Source organism: Mustelus asterias, unplaced genomic scaffold (assembly GCF_964213995.1).
Source record: "Mustelus asterias unplaced genomic scaffold, sMusAst1.hap1.1 HAP1_SCAFFOLD_1334, whole genome shotgun sequence".
Lineage (NCBI taxonomy): Eukaryota > Metazoa > Chordata > Chondrichthyes > Carcharhiniformes > Triakidae > Mustelus > Mustelus asterias.
This window is the reverse complement of record NW_027591279.1, coordinates 29,949-54,442: the sequence shown is the minus strand read 5'-3', so window position 1 is coordinate 54,442 and position 24,494 is coordinate 29,949. Positions and strand designations below refer to the sequence as shown.

Sequence of the window (24,494 nt, the reverse complement as noted above, 5' to 3'; positions counted from 1 at the left end):
TCTCAAGCCTCTACATTACCCCAATACCAGGACCCTGGCATTGGCATTCCGCATCCCACTATCACCTAAGATCCACCTCACCCCACCGCCCCTGATCAACAATCACACTCCTTCCAAGATTGACCTCTGAGTTCCCCACCCCTTACCAAACTATCCTGCTGTTGACAGGTGAAGTAAGTTAAAATCCAGACATAAAGTTAAAGTTAAAGATCAGAAGCAAAGAGCAAAAGCTGGTTCAATCAAATTAATACATGCTTTTGAAGAGAAGAGATTGAGAGGTGATAGTTGGGATTGTGATCAAGCAAAATGCATATGCTGATTGGAATTAATGGCCATTGCCTGTCTCATTTTTAGTATATTATCTTTCTGCTTTATTTATTTCCTCTTCTGTCATATTCTCAGGTTTCTTTTAAGATGAAGTTTGAATTCAATACCTCTCACCTCCTTGGTGAGGTTCACTTACACCTGGAGGCAACAAGGTATGGGAGAACACCTACTAATCGCGAGAAGAACAGGTTCAATTTAAAGTTGAATTATTGCAAAAGCTATTATGCAGTACAGAGGATAGATTACTGGGTAAAATCATGTTACTTTTGAAAACAATGCATATTGGAACGCAAACTCAAGTGATCCTTGAAAAACCAAAATTGTATTTTAATTCAAAAATGTAAAATGTAGCATTCCAGCAGAACTATCTGGCACTGGAGGAACTTACTTTTTGAGATAAGATTGGAATGATTGCAGGTCGGTTTGTTTTTAAGCTGAAAGTACAGAAGACAAGATTCTGTGACATGAATTCTATTTCTAATATTTCAGTGACAGCAGTGAACAAGATGAAACTTTAAGTGACAATGCAGTCACCATCTCGTTTCCAGTGTTGTATGAAGCTGGCCTGCTCTTTTCAAGGTAACATTTACTTTTGGTTGAGAGACTAAGCCGTGGTTACCCCTCTCTCTATCTGCTGGGGCTTTGCAGTATGAGGTGCAAAAGAAAGTGAAAATAATGTGATGTATCAGAAACAACTGTCCCAAATTTGTCACGCTGCCTATTGTGTGAATACTGCTCCATACCAATGTTGGCAATACAGTGCCCTCCTGTATTGGTGGAACACCAACTAGGAATGAGGTTTAGTGTTTGATACTTGCCTTGTGCAGTGTAAGACAATTAAAACATGTTTTAATCATCCTTTCTGAAATTTTAACATTAAGTAAAACTATATGGGGGCAATTCTCCCTGCTCGAGCAGCACAAAGGGCCAAGAGACATCAGTGGAGGCTGTTTAGCGGGTTCCCCGCTGAGTGCCAAAGCCTCCGCACGTCTCTGGTTTTCTGGAGTCATCGGCTCTGGGCTGGAAATTGGCACGGAGCTGATTTAAGTATTAAAATTCTCATTTGAATCCCATTAGCAGGCACAGGATTGAATTGTCCAGGCCCGCTAACACTCCCCCCTCCCCCAGCCCTCCACCGCCCCCCCCCCCCCCCCCCAGCCCTCCACCCCCCCGCCAGGAGTGGTTCACTCCAACGGGGTTTACAGTGGCTCCCCACTAACAGGGAACTGGCAGCCTGACCCTGCTGGAGTGAACTGAGGCCATGCAGGCCCCCTCAGGATGTTGGTGGTAAAGGAGAGAGTGACTCCTGGGCATTGCCAGTCTGGCTGTACCAACTGGGCCCCCTGAAACTGCCCAAGGGGCAAAGTGGCAATGCTCACGGGGCATCGGGCAATTCCAAGGGGGTGGAGCCAGAGGGGATGAGGCCTATTGGGGGCAGGATCTATGGGGGATCGTCGTGGGGGGGGAGGGGAGGTGGTTCCCGCTGCCACTCTATATTCGGGACCTGTGGCAGAGGGAGGAATGGGGGTGATCGGGGCTGACCATCTGGGTGGGGAGGGGGGGGTGGGGTGCTGGGATAGTCGGTGCTGCCGGGAGGGTCGGGCCTGCTGGGGTGGAGGCATTACTTGGGACTGCCAGGGGACCGGGACTGGCGGGAGGTAGGATCAAGAGTGCCAGGGAGATCGGGGCTGGCTGGGGGTGGTGGGACATCTGGGTTGGCCTGGATAGGTCCAGGAGTCCAGCAATCGGGGAGCGGGGGGGTCCGAAGAGCAGCAATGCGGGGTTGCTGTGCTGGGCAGCGGTCAGGCTGGCCAGTGATCGGGAGGCTGGCAGTGGGGGGCCACTGCGCATGCGCTGATTTTGATGCTGACAGATCGACGCATGCGCAGTGGCCCCCTCAGCACAATGCTGCCGGCCTCTCGAGCGGGGATAGGCCCCACCTACTGATTTTCGCCGTGAATTTCACTCGGGCACTCTGCAGTGCTCAGAGTATGGGAGATTCATTCTGAAAATCCCGCTAAAAGATCCAACGGGAGTTACTCCAGTTTTTACGCAAATTCGGCACTTAGAATTTTTTATGGGAGAATCGGCCCCAGTATGTTTACTTGTAAATATTTTAAAAAGAAAAAATATATTTCAAACATGTCATAGAATTAAAATCATAGACTCATAGAATCGCTACAGTGCAGAAGAGGCCATTCAGCCAATCGACACCGATTCTCTGGGCCAGATTTTCCCATCCCGCCCACCACAGGAATCATAGCGGGTGGGACAGGACCATGCAAAGGTCCATTGACCTCAAACAGGATTTTCCGGTCTTGGGGCGACCGTGGTCGGAAAGTCCCGCCCTCTGACAGAGTATCTTACACAGGCCCTTTCCCCGTAACCCGCCACATTTCCCATGGCTAATCCATCGAACCTCCACATCTTGGGACACATAGGGACAGTTTAACATGGTCAATCCACCTAACCGGCACATCTTTGGACTGTGGGAGGAAACCAGGGCACCCAGAGGAAACCCACGCAGACACGAGGAGAATGTGCAAACTAGACAGCCTCTCTTGGCTGGAATTGAACCCGGGTCCCTGGAGCTGTGAGGGTGCAGTGCTAAAAACTGTGCCACCATGCCGCCCATGTCAGAGGTATGTTCCTCAGCACCTTCCAAACCTGTAACCTCTAACATCTAGGAGGACAAGGACAGCCAATGCATGGGAGCAGCACCTCTTGTATTTTCTGATTATTTGTCTATCAGTTTAAATGCTGGGCAAATTCTATTGCATGGGAGCAGCACCTAGAAGTTCCCCTCCAGGTCATGCACCACCCTGACTTGGAAATATATCACAATTAGTTCTTTCGCTGGGTCTAGATTCTGGAACTCCCTCTCTAGCAGCAGTGTGGGAGTCCCTACACAACATGGGCTGCAGTGGTTCAGGAAGGCAGCTCACCACCACCTTCTCAGGGGCAATAAAGGATGGGCAATAAATGCTGATCTAGCCAGTGATGCCCACATCCCATGAGCAAATGAAAAAGATCTGGTGGTACATTGAATTGATAGAATCTGAATGATATCTACATTGTCACTATTGACAGTGTCTAAAGGGATTATGTTGAAAGCATATATCCATAACTTTGCAATCTGAAAATTGGTCTCGTCACTGCTGAAATTATTGAGACGGTAACACATCTTAACAAGACAGTAAACATACCAGTCTTAATAACGTAGGAACTGTTTGCATTGGTTTCAGTCAGACCACTGACTGAAAGACAAACACTTTCTGTCACCCAAATGCATTTTTTTCCTCTTGTTTTAGGACTATCAAGGTCGACCATTTTAAAATAGCAGCCAATGATACAATTCCTGATATTATTAAAAGCATAGAGGAAATTGGCGATGCAACAGACATCACTTATACGGTAAGCAAAAGCAACATTTTCATTCAACAACAAGTCAAGTGCTAACCAGTTATGAAATTGAGAACCCATTTGTTAGCAAGTTATTATCAAATGTTTGTTAGTTCAAAATTCCATCTTTGTCCTGCCATTTCTTCAGCTATAGGTAGAGCAACATGCTGAACACTAAATATTAAAGGATAATGTGATAATGTTATGAAAACTACGTTGCAGGAAATTATAGAAATGACAAGGATGTTGTTCTTGCCTATATTTTTGCCTGTGAAAACCCACCATAAGGAAATTACATGTCAAAGTCTGCCCATGGGGCAGCACGGTGGTACAGTGGTTAGCACTGCTGCCTCACAACACCAAGGACCCAGGTTCAATTCCCAGCTTGGGTCACTGTCTGTGCGGAGTCTGCACATTCTCCCCGTGTCTGTGTGGGTTTCCTCCGGGTGCTCTTGTTTCCTCCCACAGTCCAAGAGACATGCTGGTTAGGCACATTGGGCGTGCTAAATTCTCCCTCAGTGTACCCGAACAGGTGCCAGAGTGTGGCAACTAGGGGATTTCACAGTAATTTTGTTGCAGTGTTAATGTAAGCCTTCTTGTGACAATAATAAATAAACTTTTTAAACTTTAAATTGAGGAAGCTTGTTGCATGGATGTCGACAGATAAAAGATGCTAAAAGATTTCAGACATGGCCACTATTAATTTTTAAATGATTTGCATGAAGTAGCTCTTTTTCCCGATCCCTGTTAAGACTGACCCTGATCTTTGAGTTCTCTTCTCTGATACAATAAAGTTTTTGGATGTCCATAGCTTACCTGCAGGAAAATAATCGGATAAAGTATTTTGTGAACTTTGGTTTGTCTATTCAGTTGTGGAGGGCATTCTCTCTACCTTTTTAGCCATCCTCAAATTTCTAGGCCATTTACGCCATGCTGCAGTCCTGCAAAGTTCCACAGCCACCATTCACCCTCTTGTATTTTCTGATTATTTGTCTATCAGTTTAAATGCTGGGCAAATTCTATCCTCAAAATCACTCATGTGCTTCCAGAAGGCATCATTAGATCATTTGACTTTTCTAAGGCAAAGCTTTTCTAAATACTGCATACTTTTGTGTAAAAGGGGGTGGGAAATAGAGGAAAATGGGACAGAGAGGCTTCCTGCTAAATCCCCGCCCCTAATGATCACTAGACAAATTTTATACAAAAAAAACAGAAAATGCTAGATAAACTCATTAGGTCTGGCAACATCTGTGGAGAGCAAAACAGAGTTAACATTTCGAGTCCTTATGACTCTTCTTCCGAGCCCTGTTTCACCTCTATTTCAGGGGCTTTCTAATGGGGAAACCACCACAACAAGCATTTCATTGTATGCCCATCAGCCTCTTTCTGTAGAATGCCCTATTGAGTCCTCTGCAGCAGAAACCATGTGCAATCTTGCACAGTAGCTCCCGAGTTACCCTTGTCCTCTTCATCCTCCACAGGGAGTTTTGTTGGGTGTATCTGGCTGGTTAACAGTTTCCATTGCCTTGACAGAATGACCATTGACTGAAGTCCAGCACTTTGCATTTTTAATATCTACCTTTCAAGAGTCCCTTTTATAAGTGGACTTTGTGCACCGCCGCACCTTCCCCCCCCCCCTCCCCACCCCCCTCCCCCTCCTCCCCACCCCCCTCCCCTCCCCCCTCCTCCCCTTCTCTCCACCCTGAACCAAGTGTGAAATTCCATGTGACATGTTAGGGCAGGTCTGTGGTGCAATTCACTTCTAGAAGCTTCTAGAAAAGGAGTCAACTTCCAACACCAGACATCAGGGGATTGGTGGTAACAATCTTTGGTCAGTGTCTTCTTCCATATGTTCTTAAAGAACAGGTGCTCATTAAACAGTTAAATATGTTTTTAGTTAGCTTGTGAATTTATATGTGGATCTCACTCAGTCAAAATTTTCTGTTGTTGTGACACTTCCAACACCTGCCCACAGCCAAAATGGACTTCCCCTTTAAGAGTACAGTCTGACTTTAAGTGGTCCGCTTGGAAATGGCTACATACCACAGTCAAATACATTAGGCCAATCGGAGTTTACGTAGAAGCAAACAAGAGTAACGGGTGAACATTTTGCTAATGCCAGTTCTGATGGGAATTGGATGTATATAAATTGGGATATTTTTGTACCTATGTTGACATTTCACTAAAACTAGCAACAGAAAAAATTTCACCCCCCTGCCAGCAGGTTTCTACAATGATATTGTGCAATATCACGACTACTGATATCGTAGCACCAATCAGTTCTACCTAAGGCAAAACAATATGTTGTCAGCATTAAAACAATCTTGATAGGATCAAATGTTCCTAAAATGTTCCCTTTTGTTTCATCGACAGATCCAAAATGATGGAGTCATTCCAATTTCACATCTTACAATGACTGTAACATTCCCATACGTATCTCCTGCAAATAATACTCTTCTATATTTGACTGGAATGTCATTTTCTTCTGTAAGTTGCCATTTTACAGTCTGATAGTTGATTTGCTTTTTCAGTCAGTCCAGTGAATACGGTGGATAAGGTGCCTGAATGCCATTGATTTTCACGCTAAAACTTAAAATGATGTTTGATTGGACTGTTATCAAAGAACATGAGGGATTATTCAGTGATCTGTGTTCCCAGCATGGAGCCTCACTTAGATCAGAGAATCTGCATAAAAATCTTGGAGCTCATCACTGTTCTGCATCACAGTACAAAGACTTATCTCTGCACACCCACCTGCAGATTCTTGGTTCTGGAATCTCTTTCCTGTCTGTTCTTTTCCTGATATTTCATTTTGTCATCATTAAAAACTGCCATAAATGTGAATACATGTCAGTTGCTGTCAATAAAACACAAAAACAATAGTAATGAGAAAATGGATCAGTAAAAATTGACTATAATCAAATAATCTTACCAATGAGATGATAATGCAGAGAGGTGAATCTCAACATTGTCATTTGAAGAAATTGGAGCCAAAATTCCAATGCCCAGGCAACCCAGCAGAGTGCGCCACTCATTTGATTTTGATTTGATTTGATTTGATTTACTATTGTCACATGTACTAACATCCAGTGAAAAGTATTGTTTCTTGTGCACTATACAGACAAAACATTCCGTTCATAGAGAAGAAAATGAGAGAGTGCAGAATGTAGTGTTACAGTCATAGCTAGGGTATAGAGAAAGTTCAAGTTAATGCAAGGTAAGTCCATTCAAAAGTCTGACAGCAGCAGGGAAGAAGCTGTTCTTGAGTCGGTTGGTACGTGACCTCAGATTTTTGTATCTTTTTCCCGAAGGAAGAAGGTGGAAGAGAGAATGTCCGGGGTGTGTGGGGTCCTTAATTATGCTGGCTGCTTTGCTGAGGCAGGGTGTAGACAGAATCAATGGATGGGAAGCTGTTTGCGTAATGGATTGGGCTATATTCACGACCTTTTGTAGTTCCTTGCGGTCTTGGGCAGAGCAGAGCCATACCAAGCTGTGATACAATCAGAAAGAATGCTTTCTATGGTGCATCTGTAAAATGACCCTTAGGGTGGTTAGGAATCCCGTTAGAAGGGAACCCACCAAAGGTATCACCAATGAGGCTTTCTACATTTCAAAAACTATAAGGAGCGGACTATTTGTAAATTCCCTTACACTTGGGCAAATATCACCTACAAATCATAAGCTTGGTAGTAATTGATTTCTATTACTAAAAAATAGTGCTACACAGACAAATTCTCCATTAGCAGAAGTTCCTACTTTCGGGTTTCTGTATCTTCACATTCAAATCTTTCACCTCTCAATAGATTCTGCTACTTTAGCACAACTAGTGGGTGGCACCGTAGCACAGTGGTTAGCACTACTGTCTCACGCCTGGTCTCTATTTATGGAGATCAGTAGTGATTCCCACCATCTTCCCATTGCACCGGCGGGTTAATGAATAGCGTGAGCTGGGTGAATCCAGCTAAAATCCGGTTTGCATATTTAAATAGAGATTTAAGCATGCTAATCTGATTACTTCACCCTGTGGGATGGGGGCAGGGACAATCCCAGAAGGGGTCCTCCCAGTGGCAATTCGTGTTTGGCCCTTCTCGCACTATTCTCCAGCAATAACGTGATTTGTGCCTGGGTGTACGGGGCCAGAGAGTTGCCCTCCTTGTCTTTCTTTCTCATTTTGTTTATCTAGTGCTAATTTCTAGGCAGTAAGACCTTGTATTTATTCCGAACCAATGCATTGAGCATTTGATGGTGTTGCTGTCCCTTATGGTTAAGTAGACCACAAAGTTTTCTGCACTCTCCTACGAACTGTTAAAAGCTCAGAATTCTTTATTTAAAAAAGCTAATACACAATAGTTGATAACTCCAAATGGTCCAAATATGTGAAGTAATAAGTTGTTAACTGAAACGGTCAATGGGGCATTGATTTTTCATAACTTGAACTGCACATATTCCAAAAAGTTAAACACTTTTGACAAATTACTTCAGATGAAAGCGGTTTGTGGAAGTGGAAGATTAAAACGTTTGTGAAGTATTGAATACTTTTTCTACCATGTTGATGCTGACTCCAATTTTCGAAATAAAGGAATTATGCAAATTCCAATGCAAATCTACAGGAACAAGTTCCCTCCACTGAGAAACGTAACCACAGATACTTCATTCATTCCTCCTTCATGCACAACACTCTTGAAACCCTGACTCGTGTTCCTGTTATCTGAAGTGTCAATTTAGCTAATATCTTTCTAGCTGATCTTTCTAGCTCTACTCTGCAAAAGCTCCAGCACATCCAAAATACATCTGCCACTTCCCTTTCTTCTCCCCTATCTTTTCCGATATCTTGTGTATTCTTCTTGCCAGTTTGCTTGTCCAGCCAGTTTGGTATCACAGACAAACTTTATATCCAAGCCTTCATGTCTAAGTCCAGGGCACACAATCCTTGAGCACCTCATTATCCAACAGTAATCAGTTTGATTAACATATTATTACCACAATCCTTTAATGTCACTTCAATGGACCATTTATCTCCTAGTGTCCAGGTGAAGAATGATTAGGCTTTGACTTAAATCTATCCCACATGGTGTGGAAATCATGTGTTACCGCTATGTGCTTACAGTGGAACTAAAAGAAAGCACAAATTTGTAATCATATAGAAAAAGATGTGGTTTACACATATAGATTCAAAGTAACAAACTACAGGTTTAATGAAAGAGATGTTCTCTGCATTGCACAGAACAGAAATTGAATCTAAACAGCAGCTTGTGAAACACCCCAAATGACATCACCATCAAATCATGTGACCTGCTCATAAAGCAACCATGCAACTGCTTAAATATATAACAATGTCTTAAAGTGCTTCAAAATCAATGGATTGCTTTTGAGTATCTAATCAGTTTATAGTAAATACAACAATCAATTTGCCAACAACAAAGTTCCACAAATAGCCATGAGACGAATAACAATTAACTTCAAAGTAGTTACATAGAACAGTACAGCACAGAACAGGCTCTTCGGCCCACGATGTTGTGCCGAGCTTTATCTGAAACCAAGATCAAGCTATCCCACTCCCTATCATCCTGGTGTGCTCCATGTGCCTATCCAATAACCGCTTAAATGTTCCTAAAGTGTCTGACTCCACTATCACTGCAGGCAGTCCATTCCACACCCCAACCACTCTCTGCGTAAAGCACCTACCTCTGATATCCTTCCTATATCTCCCACCATGAACCCTATAGTTATGCCCCCTTGTAATAGCTCCATCCACCCAAGGAAATAGTCTTTGAACGTTCACTCTATCTATCCCCTTCATCATTTTATAAACCTCTATTAAGTCTCCCCTCAGCCTCCTCCGCTCCAGAGAGAACAGCCCTAGCTCCCTCAACCTTTCCTCATAAGACCTACCCTCCAAGTTGAAGTTCCATTAGATTTTATGTCCACCTGAAGAGACCTCAGTTTATTATCTCATTTAAGAAATGTCACTTCTTACAATGCCACACTCTGCAGCACTACACTGTCGTGGTAGACCAGGTGGCATGTTTAAGATGCTTTTGTCACCAATACTATAAGCTAGCTCGAGGACTGATGCAGCATAGCTTAAGATGCTGTGATGGTTGACTGAATTTCCCTCTTCCCTCAACTCATCTTGCTGATATGTGACTTCCACCTCCCATTTCAGCCCCACTATGATATAGCCCCAATATCCTTGGTCAAGGGTCATTAAGCATAATAAGTAATAGGTAGTCAAGCAAAATCAGATTGTGGGGTGGCCACTGCAACACCAAAAGAGACAGGAGATGCATTGAAGAGGCAGAAAGACAAATTTCTGACGAAAGGTCTTATCCAAGATGAAGGTACCAAGGCCATCAGCAGGTAATTTTGTGGAGGGGTAAATAGACAGGTTACCAAGCCCCTTTTTTCCAACAAGTGGACTATTCTGTGATTTCCTCCAGCAACCACCACTGGGCGAGGAAACCATGATGGTGTAATGGTGGGAAAGGACTAACTTGATGATAGAACAGAAATTGAGGTGAAGGGGATGAGTTACAAGTAGATCATGCTACTCAGGCTTGTCCCCTTTTCCATCAGTATTCCAGCTGGAGGATAGTTCATCTCAGCATGTCCGAATGATGAACTTACTCCAGTCAAACAGTGTAACAGTTCTATTTCTGACCTCACTGTTGTGCTCATAAGACCATACAACAGTAGCATAAGTAGACCATTTGACCTATCAAGTCTGCTCCACCATTCAATGAGATCATGATTGATCTGATGTGCTAATCCTCAACTCCACTTTCCCGCCTTATCCCCATAACCCTCGATTTCCTGACTGATTAAAACTCTGTCTATCTCAGCCTTGAACACTGAATGATGCAGCCTGTACAGCTCTCTACAGTAAAGAATTCCACAGATTCACCACCTTCTGAGAGAAGAAATTTCTCCTCATCCCTGTCTGACATAGATGACCTCTTACACTGAGATTATGCCCTCTGGTCCTAGACTCTCCCACAAGAGGAAACAACCCCTCAGCATCTACATGTCAAGCGCTTATTATGTCTCAATAAGGTTGCCTCTCATTCTTTTAAACTTCACTGAGTACAGGCTCAACCTCTCCTCATAAGAAAATCCCTTCATACCCAGGATCAAGCTAATGAACCTTCTCTGGACTGCTTCCAATGCCAAACTATCTTTCCTTAGATAAGGGAACCAAAACTTCACAATATTCCAGATGTGGTCTAACTAATGCCTTGTACAGTTTTAGCAAGACTTCCCTATTTTTATACTCCAATCCTTTTCAAATAAAGGCCAACATTCTATTTGCCTTCCCTATTACGTGCTGAACTTGCATGCTAGCTTTTTGTTAACCCCGAGGACCCCAAATCCCTCTGTGTTGCAGCTTTCTGCCATATTTCTCCATTTAAATAATATTCCGCTCCTTTATTCTTTCAACCAAAGTACATAATTTCACATTTTCCGACATTATCTTCCATCTGCCAAGTTTTTGCCCACTTACTTAACTTCTTTATATCCCTCTGTAAACTCTTTGTATCATCCTCACCACATGCCTCCCCATCTACTTTTGTGCCACCTCATGATTGAGATTATATGATACATTTTGTGTTATTTATTTATACTCAGTGGGCAATTGATTGAGGCCGCCCATATAAAAACAGAACACAGCAGATATTGGAAATTAGAAATAAAAACAGAAAATGTTGGAAATACTCAGCAAATCAGACAGTATGTGTGGCAAGAATATCTTTCCACAGATACTACCTGACTGACTGTGTATTTTGGCATTTTCTGTTTTTATTTCAGGCTTCCCATGCTCATTTTGCTCAAAACTGCCCAAGAAGAGACATTCACCTCCATCTGAATGAATTGGATTTAAACCTACATCCTTCTAGCAAAAGGACAATGTTGTACACTACTCTGGTACCCTGTTCCACAGCTTTATAGCTGGAACCTTCCACCAGTGTGTTTGCTAGCCTCTAATTCCCCTGCCATTTTTTTTGTTCAAGGGATTTGGGCATCAACCACAAGGCCAGCATTTATTGCCCACTTCAATTGCTCTTGAGAAGGTGGCAGAGAGCCGCCTTCTTGAACTGCTGTGATTTCTGTGGCTTAGATATAGCAACAAGGAGCCCCAGGATTTTGACCTGGCGACAGTGAAGGAGCAGTAACATAGTTCCAAGTCAGGATGGTGTGTGACTTGGAGGGGGATTTGCATGTGTTGTTATTCCAACCTGCTTGGCCTTCTAGGTGGTAGAGAGTTGGAAGATGCCATTGAAGCCGCCTTGACAGGTTGCTGTCATATGCACTTAAATATAGGGGTATGATCAAGAAGTTCGCGTTTGACATAAAAATTGATAGGTGGTAAATAGTGAAGAGGATAGCCGTAGATTTCACAAGGATATCAATGGACTGGTCAGGTGGGCAGAGCAGTGTCAAATGGAATTCAACCCGAAAAAGTTTGAGGTAATGTACTTAGGGAGGACTAACAACCAAAGGATTACACAATGAGTGGTAGGACCCTGGGAAGTACTGAAGATCAGTGGGACCTTGAAGTGCATATCCACAGATCCCTGAAGGTGGCAGGGTAGGTAGATAAGGTGGTTAAGGAGGCATATGGGATACTTGCCTTTGTTAGCCGAGGCATAGAATACAAGAACAGGGAGGCCATGCTTGAACTATATAAAATGCTGGTTAGGCCACAACTGGAGTACCACGTGCAGTTCTGGTCACCACATTATAGGAAGGATGCGATTGCCTTGGAGAAGGTGCAGAGGAGATTTACCAGGATGCTGCCTGGGCTGGAGGGTCTGAGCTATAAGGAGAAATTGGATAAGCTGAGGCTGTTTTCCTTGGAAGTTTGAGAGGAGACTTGACAGAGGTGTATAAGATTATGAAGGACATAGAGTGGATACGAAGGTACTTTTCCCATTAGTAGAGGAGTCAATAACCAAGGGGCATAGATTTAAGGTAAGAGGTAGAAAGTTAAGAAGAGAGTTGAGGAGAAACTTTTCCACTCGGAGGGTGGTAGGAGTCTGGAACTCACTTTCTAAAAGAGTGTTCGAGTTCGCAACGCTTGAAACAATGAAGAAGTATTTAGATATTCACTTGTGTTGTCATTACTTCCAGAGCAATGGGCCAAGTGCTCGAAAATGTGATAAGAGTCATAGAGTCAAAGAGGTTTACAGCATGGCAACAAACCCTTCGGCCCAACTTGTCCATGCCACTTTTTTTAAAAATCCCTAAGCTAGTCCCAATTGCCTGCATTTGGACCATATCCCTCTATACCCATCTTACCCATGTAACTGCCTAAATGCTTTTTAAAAGACAAAATTGTACCCGCCTCTACTACTACCTCTGGCAGCTTGTTCCAAACATTCACCACCCTCTTGTGAAAAAATTGCCCCTCTGGGCACTTTTGTATCTCTACCCTCTCACATTAAACCTATGCCCTCTAGTTTTAGACTCCCCTACCTTTGGGAAAAGATATTGACTATCTAGCTGATCTCTGCCCCTCATTATTTTATAGACCTCTATAGGATCACCCCTCAGCCTTCTATGCACCAGAGAAAAAAGTCCCAATCTATCAAACCTCTCCTTATAACTCAAACCATCAAGTCCCGGAAGCATCCCAGTAAATCTTTTCTGCACTCTTTCTAGTTTAATAATATGCTTTCTATAATAGGGTGACCAAAACTGTACACAGTATTCCAAGTGTGGCCTTACCAATGTCTTGTACAACTTTAACAAGACATCCCAACTCCTGTATTCAATGTCCTGACCAATGAAATCAAGCATGCTGAATGCCTTCTTCACCACTCTGTCCAACTGTGACTCCACTTTCAAGGAGCTATGAACCTGTACCCCTACATCACTTTGTTCTGTAACTCTCCACAACGCCCTACCATTAACAGAGTAAGTCCTGCCCTGGTTCAATCCACCAAAATGCATCACCTCGCATTTATCTAAATTAAACTCCATCTGCCATTTGTCAGCCCACTGGCCCAATTGATCAAGATCCCGTTGCAATCCGAGGTAACCTTCTTCACTGTCCACTATGCCACCAATCTTGGTGTCATCTGCAAACTTATTAACCATGCCTCCTATATTCTCATCCAAAATCAGTAATATAAATGACAAATAACAGTGGATCCAGCATTGATCCCTGAGGCACACCGCTGGTCACAGGTCTCCAGTTTGAAAGACAACCCTCTACAACTACCCTCTGGCTTCTGTCATCAAGATGTGGAGATGCCTGCATTGGACTGGGGTGAACACAGTAAGAAGTCTCACAACACCAGGTTAAAGTCCAACAGGTTTATTTGGTAGCAAATACCATAAGCTTTCGGAGCGCTGCTCCTTCGTCAGATGGAGTGGAAATGTGCTCTCAAACAGTGCACAGACACAGAAATCAAGTTACAGAATACTAATTAGAATGCGAATCCCTACAGCCAGCCAGGTCTTAAAGGTACAGACAATATGGGTGGAGGGAGCATTTTAAACACAGGTTAAAGAGATGTGTATTGACTCCAGACAGAACAGCTAGAACAGTGTCTGTGCACTGTTTGAGAGCACATTTCCACTCCATCTGACGAAGGAGCAGCGCTCCGAAAGCTTATGGTATTTGCTACCAAATAAACCTGTTGGACTTTAACTTGGTGTTGTGAGACTTCTTATTCTGTCATCAAGCCAGTTTTGTATCCATTTAGCTACCTCACCCTGGATTCCGTGAGATTTAACCTTATGCAACAACCTACCATGCGGTATCTTGTCAAAGGCCTTGTTAAAGTTCACATAGACAACATCAACTGCACTGCCCTCATCTGCCTTCTTTGTTACCCCTTCAAAAAACTCAATCAAATTTGTGAGTGGTTTACAGCATGGAAACAGACCATTTGGCCCAATTTGACCATACCACCCCTTTTTTAACCATTAGCTAGTCCCAATTGCCCGCATTTGGCCCCTAAACCTCTATACCCATCTTACTCATGAAACTGTCTAAACGCTTTTTAAAAGACAAAATCATACCCGCCTCTACCACTACTTCTGGCAGCTTGTACCAGACACTCACCGCCCTCTGTGTGAAAATAATGCCCTCTGGACCCTTTTGTATCTCTACCCTCTCAGATCAGTCAAATCTTTGTTGACTAGCATGAACATGATGGACCAACTGATGTCCCTCTGTGATGTAGATGTTTATGAATCTATATGGTACATACTGTAGTTGCAGTGTGGATGATTAAGTTGGTGGATGTGAGGCCAATCAAGCAGGCTGCTTTTTCCTGGATATTGTTGAGCCTCAGGAGTGTTGTTGGAGCTGCACTCATCCAGGCAAGTAGAGGGTATTCCATCACACTCCTGACTTGTGCCTTGTAGGTTGTGGCCAGACTTTGGGGAGGCAGGAGATGAGTTACTCATTAAGGAATTCCCAGCCTCTGATCTTCACTTGAAGCACGGTATTTATGCGGCTGGTTCAGTTAAATTTCTGCCTTTCAACTGGCAGTAAAATTACAGGCCAACAGTGGCACTGCAGAAAACTAGCCATTGGCTCTATCTTTTAATAAACTAATTGTGATTTCATGACATTCTGAAACCTTTGCAGTGTGATTTACAAATTAAACCATATAATTATTGTTTTATGCGTAATTCAGTATTTTCACCCACGGGGTTTTTAGTCGGTTCCAAGTGTATTCGTAGTAAGCTGGGTTCATTTATGAATGTAGCTTTTGCCTTTTTGAAACTTGTGTCAATTTATTTCCTTTCCATCTGGCAGAATAATAGAGTCAGCTGCCACGACTCACAGTTCATGGATCCCCTGAAGATACAGTCTAAAAACCCTCACAAACCATCCCCAGTGGAGGAGTACCTCATAAACACAGTTGGGGTAATTACTGTTTGTGTCAGATTTTGTGTATATATAGACAGCATGTATAATGTATAGTACTGGATTACGAGCACAGAAGATGTGAGTTTAAATACTATCATGCTGTAAAACTTAGTAAAAAAAAGTATTGTAATTTGTGAGCTGATAGCTGGAAACCATATGACCTTGAAAGAAGATTTTAAGAAATCAATACACTAATATCATTTAGGGAAGTAAACCTGCCCCCCCCCTATAATCTGTCCGATTATATGCTCACAATACAGATTTTTTCATCGCATTCTTGTGTGATGATATTTTTGTGTTTATGTATATATTCTGTGTAGATAAGGATAAAACTGTGTCTATGTGTGTCCAGAGTTCACCAAAGGAAAAATTGTTAAATCAGATTGTCTGCAGAGGCTCAGGGATGAAAGATTAAAGATGTTAGCCGGAATCTTACCACCATTCATGCTGGTAGGATTTTCCCATTCCACCGCAGCAGACGGAGATTTGGTTGGCCACAAATTCTCCGACTTCGCTGCAGCGGGAGCGTGGCATGAACGGCAAGTAAGATCGCACCCATTATCTTTTTGTATTTTGTAATGATGGCCTTATAGTGTGTTTTGACTTACAAGTAAACAGAGTAAATTTGAAATTTGCATTTGGGGATAAGTTTTGAAATGGACATGTAGCTATTGCATTTCAAAGAAGTTTCAAAGGTGACAAAGGACATTTGCATTATTCAGGAAATTCGCAAGTAAAGAGGAGCAGGCATCTTAAAATTTTATTCACCCAAAAATAGTGTGGAAACAGATACACAAAAGCTTTTAATATTTGGGAATATGAGTTTTCAAATAAATATTTGGAGACAGCGGAGGAATAAGATCAAAGGGATGAAAATAGTATTTATAACAGCAGGGCTCCAGCCTTACGGAGTTGCTGTGGGGAAGTCCCCTTGAGAGCCACCTCTGTGTGTTTAAGCAACTCAGGTTTGAGCCAGAAAACTATTTGTCCTGAGAATAGTTAGTTATCAGTCTCACAGTGGAAAATCCACATCAGCCTGGAGTTATTCTGAAAAGTCATGGATTGTAGTTCTGTTTAAAATGAAAACAATTTCACAGTTTGGGTAATATTGCCTGAATTTTATGATTAAAAATCTATAAGGGCTGTTGCCAAAAAGACAATTTTATTGTGTTTCTTTGATAAGGTATTTTGGGGTTACTTTGTAAGCTTCTTTTCAACTGTGTATCTTTTATCTTTTGTGTTTAAGTTTTATCTATTTTCTAAAATTATTTTACAGGATGTGAACATTGCTGGCACAGCCAGTATTTATTGCCCATCCTTAATTGCCCATGACAAGGTGGTGATGAGCTGCTTTCTTATAGCAACTTTTCAGTTGCTGCAAGTCCCTAATTTCCCCCAGAATGAGAAAAGAAATGGAAAGGGGGAGAAAAGAAAGTGTTTTACTCACAGATGCTGGAGATAGGAGGAAGTTGGTTTAAGTACATACACAGTGCTGTTAGAAAGGGAGTTCCTTGATCCTTGAAGCAGGAATCATAAGTTCAGTCATTTCCCGACACCACGATCCTGACACATGTCCAGCAGTGCCTGTCCACACTATTTTCATAGCAAGGTGTGAAGGAGTGGGTAGGCTGGAGTCGGAGCCATGGTTTGACCTGACCCATTATGACTACCCCCTAATATCCAAATCCCCACAACCCCTGATGTCTGATCTCCCCCACGCACCTCAACATCTGACCCGATCCAACTCCTTTGACCTCCACTACCCTACCCCCACCCCTTCCCGCCCCCACCTCCACCAACCTGCCACAACTCTCCCATCCACTTGAATCCTCCCTGGCCTGTCAATTTCATGGGGCCCTTTAAACCTACCTGCTTTATAGAAGCCGGTGCAGTCAAAAATGAGGTATGACTCCCTGAGCTCACCGGTGCTGGACTGTGCTGTGGACTCCTGAGGGAATTCTTTCACTACAAGTCCCAAGCATCTCCGGCCAGTGGAAATTTGAATGAAGCTTTCCAGAAAGGGTAAGTGCGATTTAAAATCTTGTAAGTAGCGTACCAAGCAATTCAGTTATAAAACATTCACCACCACCTACTCAGGGCAACTATAGATGTGATAATGTCAACAATGTCCAAATCCTGAGCATAAGAAAAAATACAGGAGTGTTCACATAATTTTAATCCAAAGTGACTTCACATCTAGGCAGGATTTTATGGCCTCGCTCGACCCGAGACTGGAAAATCCCGCCAGAGGTCAACAGACATTTCTGTTGTCTGCCCCTCGCCTGCTCCGATTCCGTGGCAGGTCAGGCAGTAGAGTTCCAGTGCGAAAGTTGTATTTTTATTCTTCACTTTCTACTGGTAACTATAGCAAAGAATGGTTATTCTTTGGTATTTCATTTACAAATCCATTGACTATGGCCTTTTTAACATTTTCTACAGAAATGTGAAAATAATGCAGGATGTGCCAACTTCTTCTGCACCATAAATCCATCAGATGAGGTCCAATTTAATATGTCAATAAGGATATGGAGGCCTTCTTTTATTAAAGTAAGTGGAATGGATTTACTGGTCATAACGTTTGCATAAAGAAAAATATAATTAACATTTCAGCCAATATTCCCACTGTGGTTTTTACGTTATACAACTGGGCATCGCACCCCCGTCCAAGAAATGAAGGGTTGAAAATAAAACTTATTAAAAAGTGAAATAAAGAAAATGCTTTAATGATGTAAGAAGCTGAGATGTTTTCCTAATGGACACAAGGACTGAATGAGATGGGTATTAAAGTTGAAAATCACAAGATTATTTCTATGCAGTAACATACTCAAAGCATTCCTTATATCCAACAGATTTCAATCACTTATCTACCTACTTTCACACAATTATCTTAAGTAACAATCCTTGGTAATTCTACTCAGTTGTTATGTTCCCCAATATCTTCCAAGAAGTGATTTGATTTTGTTGATGTTCCCATTAGAATAACTTGCACTGGGTTACTTATGGGTGTCAATCGTACTTTACTGTTTGCACAACACATTAAAGGCGGCTGTTAGTATCACAATATTCCCTATACCTCTGATGTGCTGCCAGTATCATTTTCTGGTTATGACTCATAATTATGATGATCTCTTGGATGATCATTCCCTTTGAGTTTTTGGCTCTCACTTGTCTTCTTGCTCTAGCTTGTTCATCGTCCCTATCTCTAATTGCTGCCTGTTGCCCTCTGTCAATATTTGTTTTGCCTTTTTGCCCTGGTCTTTTCAGTTTCTCTGGCTCTGTAATAACTTGTAGTGTCTCAGAACATCACTTTCGTGAAACAAATAAAATATGGGGAAAAAAACAAATGAAATGTTGAAAGAAAGTTGGGAATTTGTAATGTAAATTTGTCACATTGGTTCTTGGACTGAATGGTATGGGTTGTTTCAAGTATGTCTGAGTTACGATGTCAACGGGGACACAGTGTAGACAGGGCCATGGGATCCCCTCATTAGTGGGGGCCAACTCCCCTACAACATGGTCCTTGGTCCAAGATATCATCTCACCAGGTTTGGTGGAGATTAGCTCAAGGACCTTAGAGGAATTTGCCAACAATTAGACACAGACATTTTGCTTTCATCTACATAGGGAGGCTATGGCCTAGTGGTATTATTGCTAGACTATTGGAAACTCAGCTAATGTTCTGGGAACCTGGGTTTGAATCCCGCCATGACAGATGGTGGAATTGGAATTCAATAAAAATATCTGGAATTGAGAATCTACTGACGACCATGACACCATTGTTGATTGTCAGAAAAACCCATCTAGTTCACTAATGTCCTTTAGGGAAGGAAATTTGCCATGCTTACCTGGTCTGGGCTACATGTAACTCCAGAGCCACAGTAATGTGGTTGACTCTCAACTGCCCTAGAGCAACTAGGGATGGGCAATAAATGCTGGTCAGCCTGCGATGCCCATGTCCCACAAATGAATTTTAAAAAAACTTTTCCATTTCTCTCATCACAGCCTCTTATGGTTAGACTCCTTCAGTAGGAAATTCAGGCTTTGTATGTGTGGTGAACCATCGTTGGTTCCCACCAGGTAGTACTGAGCCAGGGTCTGGCCAGTACTATGAGTCTGTATATATGTTGCTGTTGGGGTTAGGGTTGGGTTGTTCTACTTGTTACTGTTGGGGTTAGGGTTGGGCTGTTCTACCTGTATTATAGTTATTATGGTACATCCCAGTCAGGCTCCGCCTCCTGGGAGAGGTATAAAGGTCACTGCTCTGTCTGGGACCCCTCAGTCTGGGATCGTGTACTATATATGGTAGCTTCATTGTAATAGTAAATAAAAGCCTTTATTTCCTTGAGCATCTCTAGCCTCGTGAGTTATATCGCGCATCAATTTTATTTACTATTACAATGAAGCTACCATATATAGTACACGATCCCAGACTGAGGGGTCCCAGACAGAGCAGTGACCTTTATACCTCTCCCAGGAGGCAGAGCCCGACTGGGATGTACCATAATAACTATAATACAGGTAGAACAGCCCAACCCTAACCCCAACAGTAACAAGTAAAACAACCCAACCCTAACCCCAACAGCAACATATATACAGACTCATAGTACTGGCCAGACCCTGGCTCAGTACTACCTGGTGGGAACCAACGATGGTTCACCACAGTATGTTGCATTCTCTCCTTAGCAGGCTGATGAGAGAGAGATTGTTACTTCAGAGCAGAATAGTGCATCCCCCACGAAGCTCCTTTTCCCTAACTAAGCTTCAAAATGAAGTAACTCACTTGAATTAAATCAAATCCAAAACACAAGGTCATTGAAACTGGGAAAATTCAAGCTAATTTGTCTAACAGCTGAATTTGGCCCAGTTGAATCACTTTGGGGGCGATTTTCCCGGCCCGCTGCACTGTTCTAGCATTAGCGAGCAGCAGTACTGCAGCAGCAATCTTCTGGGTGGCGGCCTCTTCGCCACTGGGTGCACCTTCTCATTAAAGATGGCAGGCTGGCTCCCCATATTGTCAGCCCCAGTTAGAGGACTGTCAGCTCAGCAACCTCAGCAACACCACTACAACAAAACAAAACAACCAAACTTGTCAATGGAAATATATTGATTATTCTGAGACGTAATCAATTTATTTTTGTTATTGCAGGCACATTTTAATTCAATAGACTTGGTTATAACTGCTACACTTACAATTGAAGAATCGCCGCTAGTCATACTGAATAAAGCAATGGAAAGAATGATGGTGAGTGGTGACCTTCTTATTTAATTATTGTTTTATGCGTAATTGGCCCAGATGCTAATGAAATGCTTCTAATTTGCAGGTGACCTTAACTGTGTCAAAAGATTCCCATGGCGGTGTTCCAATCTGGGTGATTATACTGAGTGTTCTTGCTGGTCTACTGCTTCTAGCACTTGTAATATTTGCACTGTGGAAGGTAAGTGAATCTTGTATTATACTCAAATGATATTGCAACACCACCCCCTCCCCCACACCCTTTTACAGCAAAATGCAGGGTCTAGCCACCCAGCCAATTTTTCTTTGATCTTGGTATGCGGTTTGGTTTCTACTTTGAATGATATTTGGATAACTCTTCAGGTAACTTGCAACCTGATCTGGGTTGGGGAGGTTGCCCACTGCTTATGAGTGATGCAGGTCCAACTGCAGTAGGTTTTCTCAAAACTTTTTTCATCCATTTTTAAATGACGACCTGATCTCCATGCTCATTTATCGCCCCACTTCCCCCAAAATATGAAACGGTGCCCCCCACAGAGCAGGGAAGCACCACCTATCCCTCACCAAAGAGGAGCATCGTCCCCCCCCCCCCCAACCTACAAATGATGGGTGACCCCCTCCACACTATGCAGGCATGAGGGTGACCCAACTCTCTTTACACCAATCTGAGGTCCCTATCTGCTTCAAGAAGACGACCATCATCCCGGTACCAAATAAAAGCCAGGCAGTGGCAACAAAGAACATGGGGGCAATTTTCACCATCAGAGAGAATGGCGATGTGGGCTAAAAATCCAGAGTGAATTGGGAAACACGATTCTCTCCGGAGCATTCATATTCCATAATTTTCCCCGCCCCTCACCGGTGACGTATGCGAGGTTCACTCCGACAAGGGGCAAGAACCTTATTTTAATATATACAACCCTAACAGTTAAATGTTAACGTTTCATATTAAACATTCCCTGGTGCTTAAAACTGAATTCCAGCCCCTCGATGCAGAATGACAGGAGGGCATCTGACTGTGGCCTCTCCTCATTATGCCCCTGTGGCATACACCAAGCTTTAGTGCACCTTTCAGCATGAAGTCCTTTCCTTAAATTCATTTATAGGATGTGGGCATCACTAGCTAGGCCAGCATTTATTTCCCACTACTAATTGTCCTTGAGAAGGTGGTGGTGAGCTGCCTTCCTGAACTGCAGCAGTTCATATGGTTTAGGTGCACCCACAGTGCTGTTAGGAAGGGAGTTCCAGGATTTTGACCCCGAGACAGCGAAGAAACGGATATATTTCCAAGTTAGGATGGTGAGTGGCTTGGAGAGGATCTTCCATGTGGTGGAATCCTGGATCTTGGAATGTACCAGACAGATAAGTACAGATTTTTTCCTCAAAAATGTAATTTATTCATAACATTTATAAATGTATATTGACTCAAATTTGATATGACAAAGTGCAATCCAGTTCAATTTATTTCAGTATGAATACAAATAAGGTGGGCAGCATGGTGGCACAGTGGTTCGCACTGCTGCCTCACAGCATCTGGGGCCCGGGTTCGATTCTCGGCTTGAGTCACTGTCTGTGTGGAGTTTGCACATTCTCCCTGTGTCTGCGTGGGTTTCCTCCGGGTGCTCCGGTTTCCTCCCACACTCCAAAGATGTGCAGTTTAATTTGCCCCTTAGTGTCAGGGGGTTAGCAGTATAAATAAGTAGGATTATGGGGATAGCACCTGGGTGGGATTGTGGTCAGTGCAGATTTGATTGGGCCAAATGGCCTCCTTCTGCACTGTAGGGATTCTATGATTCTATGAAAGATAAGTTTGTGAGCCCCATGGCCACAAACCCACCCCATCAAATTCCCTCCATCACTGCTTTGGCTGTCGATTCCCTGCCTGTCATAGTTAAATGTTGGTAACATGACATAGCTACCAACATAGCTGCCCCATTTCTCCCTTTTGCACCTCAGTTCTCACCACCAGCACCAGCACCCTCCCCCCCCCCCCCCCCCCCGCCCCCAAGAGAAAAATGACAATATCCCTTGGGACAACAGCAGTAAGAACCCAAGACACTGCAAGCAGAGAAAGGCCTTGTAGTGGGTAGTTCTCCCTCCATAACTACCCCAATTACTAACTTTGTTAGGCCAAGTCCCAACATCTATTCCTTCGCAAGGCTTTCTGGATACTTTAAATCTGTCAATGCTTTTTCAATGCTTTACTGGCAGTGTCACGCAAAATAGTAATGTATGTGTTTCATTATGGAAAGGGCAGAGGCTGCAACAATTGCATTTGTCAACATAAGTTTATTTTAGTTTTAATTGCCCACTACAAGTACCAGGCTCCTCAACTAAAATAAGACACCTTGTCAAACCATTGATGCTGCCTTATGCAAGTGAAATCCAACATTTGACAATTCTGAAAATGTCTACTTATTAAATTCTAATAAAGGATTATAAAGTAATGATTGTTTTCATAATGATTGCAAACTTTGTGTTACTTGCAGGCTGGATTTTTCAGAAGGCCTTTAAAGGAAAAGATGTGAAAGTTCACGAAATGATATTGAAAGCACAGCACAGGACAAAGGCTTTGTACATTCCAACTGCTTCAGTAGAAATGATGAAAGTTGTAAAATTATGTTCACGATGAAAGTATTTTGCAATTGCATGAAGAAAAATTGCTATTCAAAATCATTTGTTAATACGGTGTATATATTTAATATTTTCTATATGTTACTAAAACATATTTATACATTGGAAACGATTTGTTTGAAATTCTTCCAAAGGCCTATGCATTATTCAAGCATTATTTTAAGTACTGTCCTCCTTTGAACTTGTTACATTAATTCAAACAGATAATAATCACTGCCCATTCTGCTGACCTTTATAAAGATAATGCATACCTTGTCCAGTGAATGTAGATTATTCCTGGCATTGCAAGATCCTGCTCAGTTGCTATATTGTAACTATATACATTGGCATATGCTTTTTGAATTTGTAGGTTTAAAATCATTATCATACAATTTGAAATATTTACAGGCAATGTACACGTATATTTCTTTTGAATGGAGAGTTATTTTTCATGGCAGCTGAATGTGGCATTGCAGATGGCAGGAGGTGTACATATTTCCAATTTGCCAACCAAATTACTTTGAGAGCAAATAGGTAATCAGAGATGTGATTAAAAGAACAATTGTATATAATAAGAACAATGTGCATTAATACTGAAGAACAGAAGACAGGAAAGAACAAAAATTTTAAGGTACTGATTGTTCCATGTGTTGGATAAAATGGCTTCTGTCTAAATCCTTTCCTCAAACAGGAATGATATCTGAGGTCACATGATTTGCAGGCCACAATCGGCACATTGCCGATGCACAAAGGCAATTCTCCAAACAGCCCCCTATTTATAAAAAGGAAAGAAAAACACATTGCACTATCATTTGGAGTCACAAATTACCCACTTAACGTTTTCTATTAAGAAAATCATCACCAACTAGGGGAACACTGTTCATTCTAATTTGTCTCACTTTCATCTGTCTCTCACATGCATTGTACACATAATAGTTAAAGTGTTCAGGTATTCCAATTTATTGTTGGTTGTTCGTCTAATGCTTGTAGGTTCTTGCCGCTCAAGGGAATGTTATTGCCATGACAAGTGTT

The 24,494-nt window shown here is 42.5% G+C and overlaps 1 protein-coding gene across 1 annotated transcript in view; it reads left to right on the top strand.

The window, feature by feature from the left end:
- The window catches only part of LOC144488154 (integrin alpha-1-like), a 66,321-nt gene extending 42,079 nt beyond the window's left edge, over positions 1 to 24,242 (top strand). The window contains exons 13-21 of the mRNA XM_078206175.1: positions 403 to 479; positions 817 to 906; positions 3,639 to 3,741; positions 6,103 to 6,216; positions 15,503 to 15,613; positions 18,056 to 18,163; positions 20,763 to 20,858; positions 20,938 to 21,051; positions 23,339 to 24,242. Of these exons, the coding sequence (XP_078062301.1) occupies positions 403 to 479; positions 817 to 906; positions 3,639 to 3,741; positions 6,103 to 6,216; positions 15,503 to 15,613; positions 18,056 to 18,163; positions 20,763 to 20,858; positions 20,938 to 21,051; positions 23,339 to 23,377 (852 nt within the window). The 3' untranslated portion in view covers positions 23,378 to 24,242. The remainder of the gene's footprint in view (positions 1 to 402; positions 480 to 816; positions 907 to 3,638; positions 3,742 to 6,102; positions 6,217 to 15,502; positions 15,614 to 18,055; positions 18,164 to 20,762; positions 20,859 to 20,937; positions 21,052 to 23,338) is intronic.
- The last annotated feature ends 252 nt before the right edge of the window (positions 24,243 to 24,494 follow it).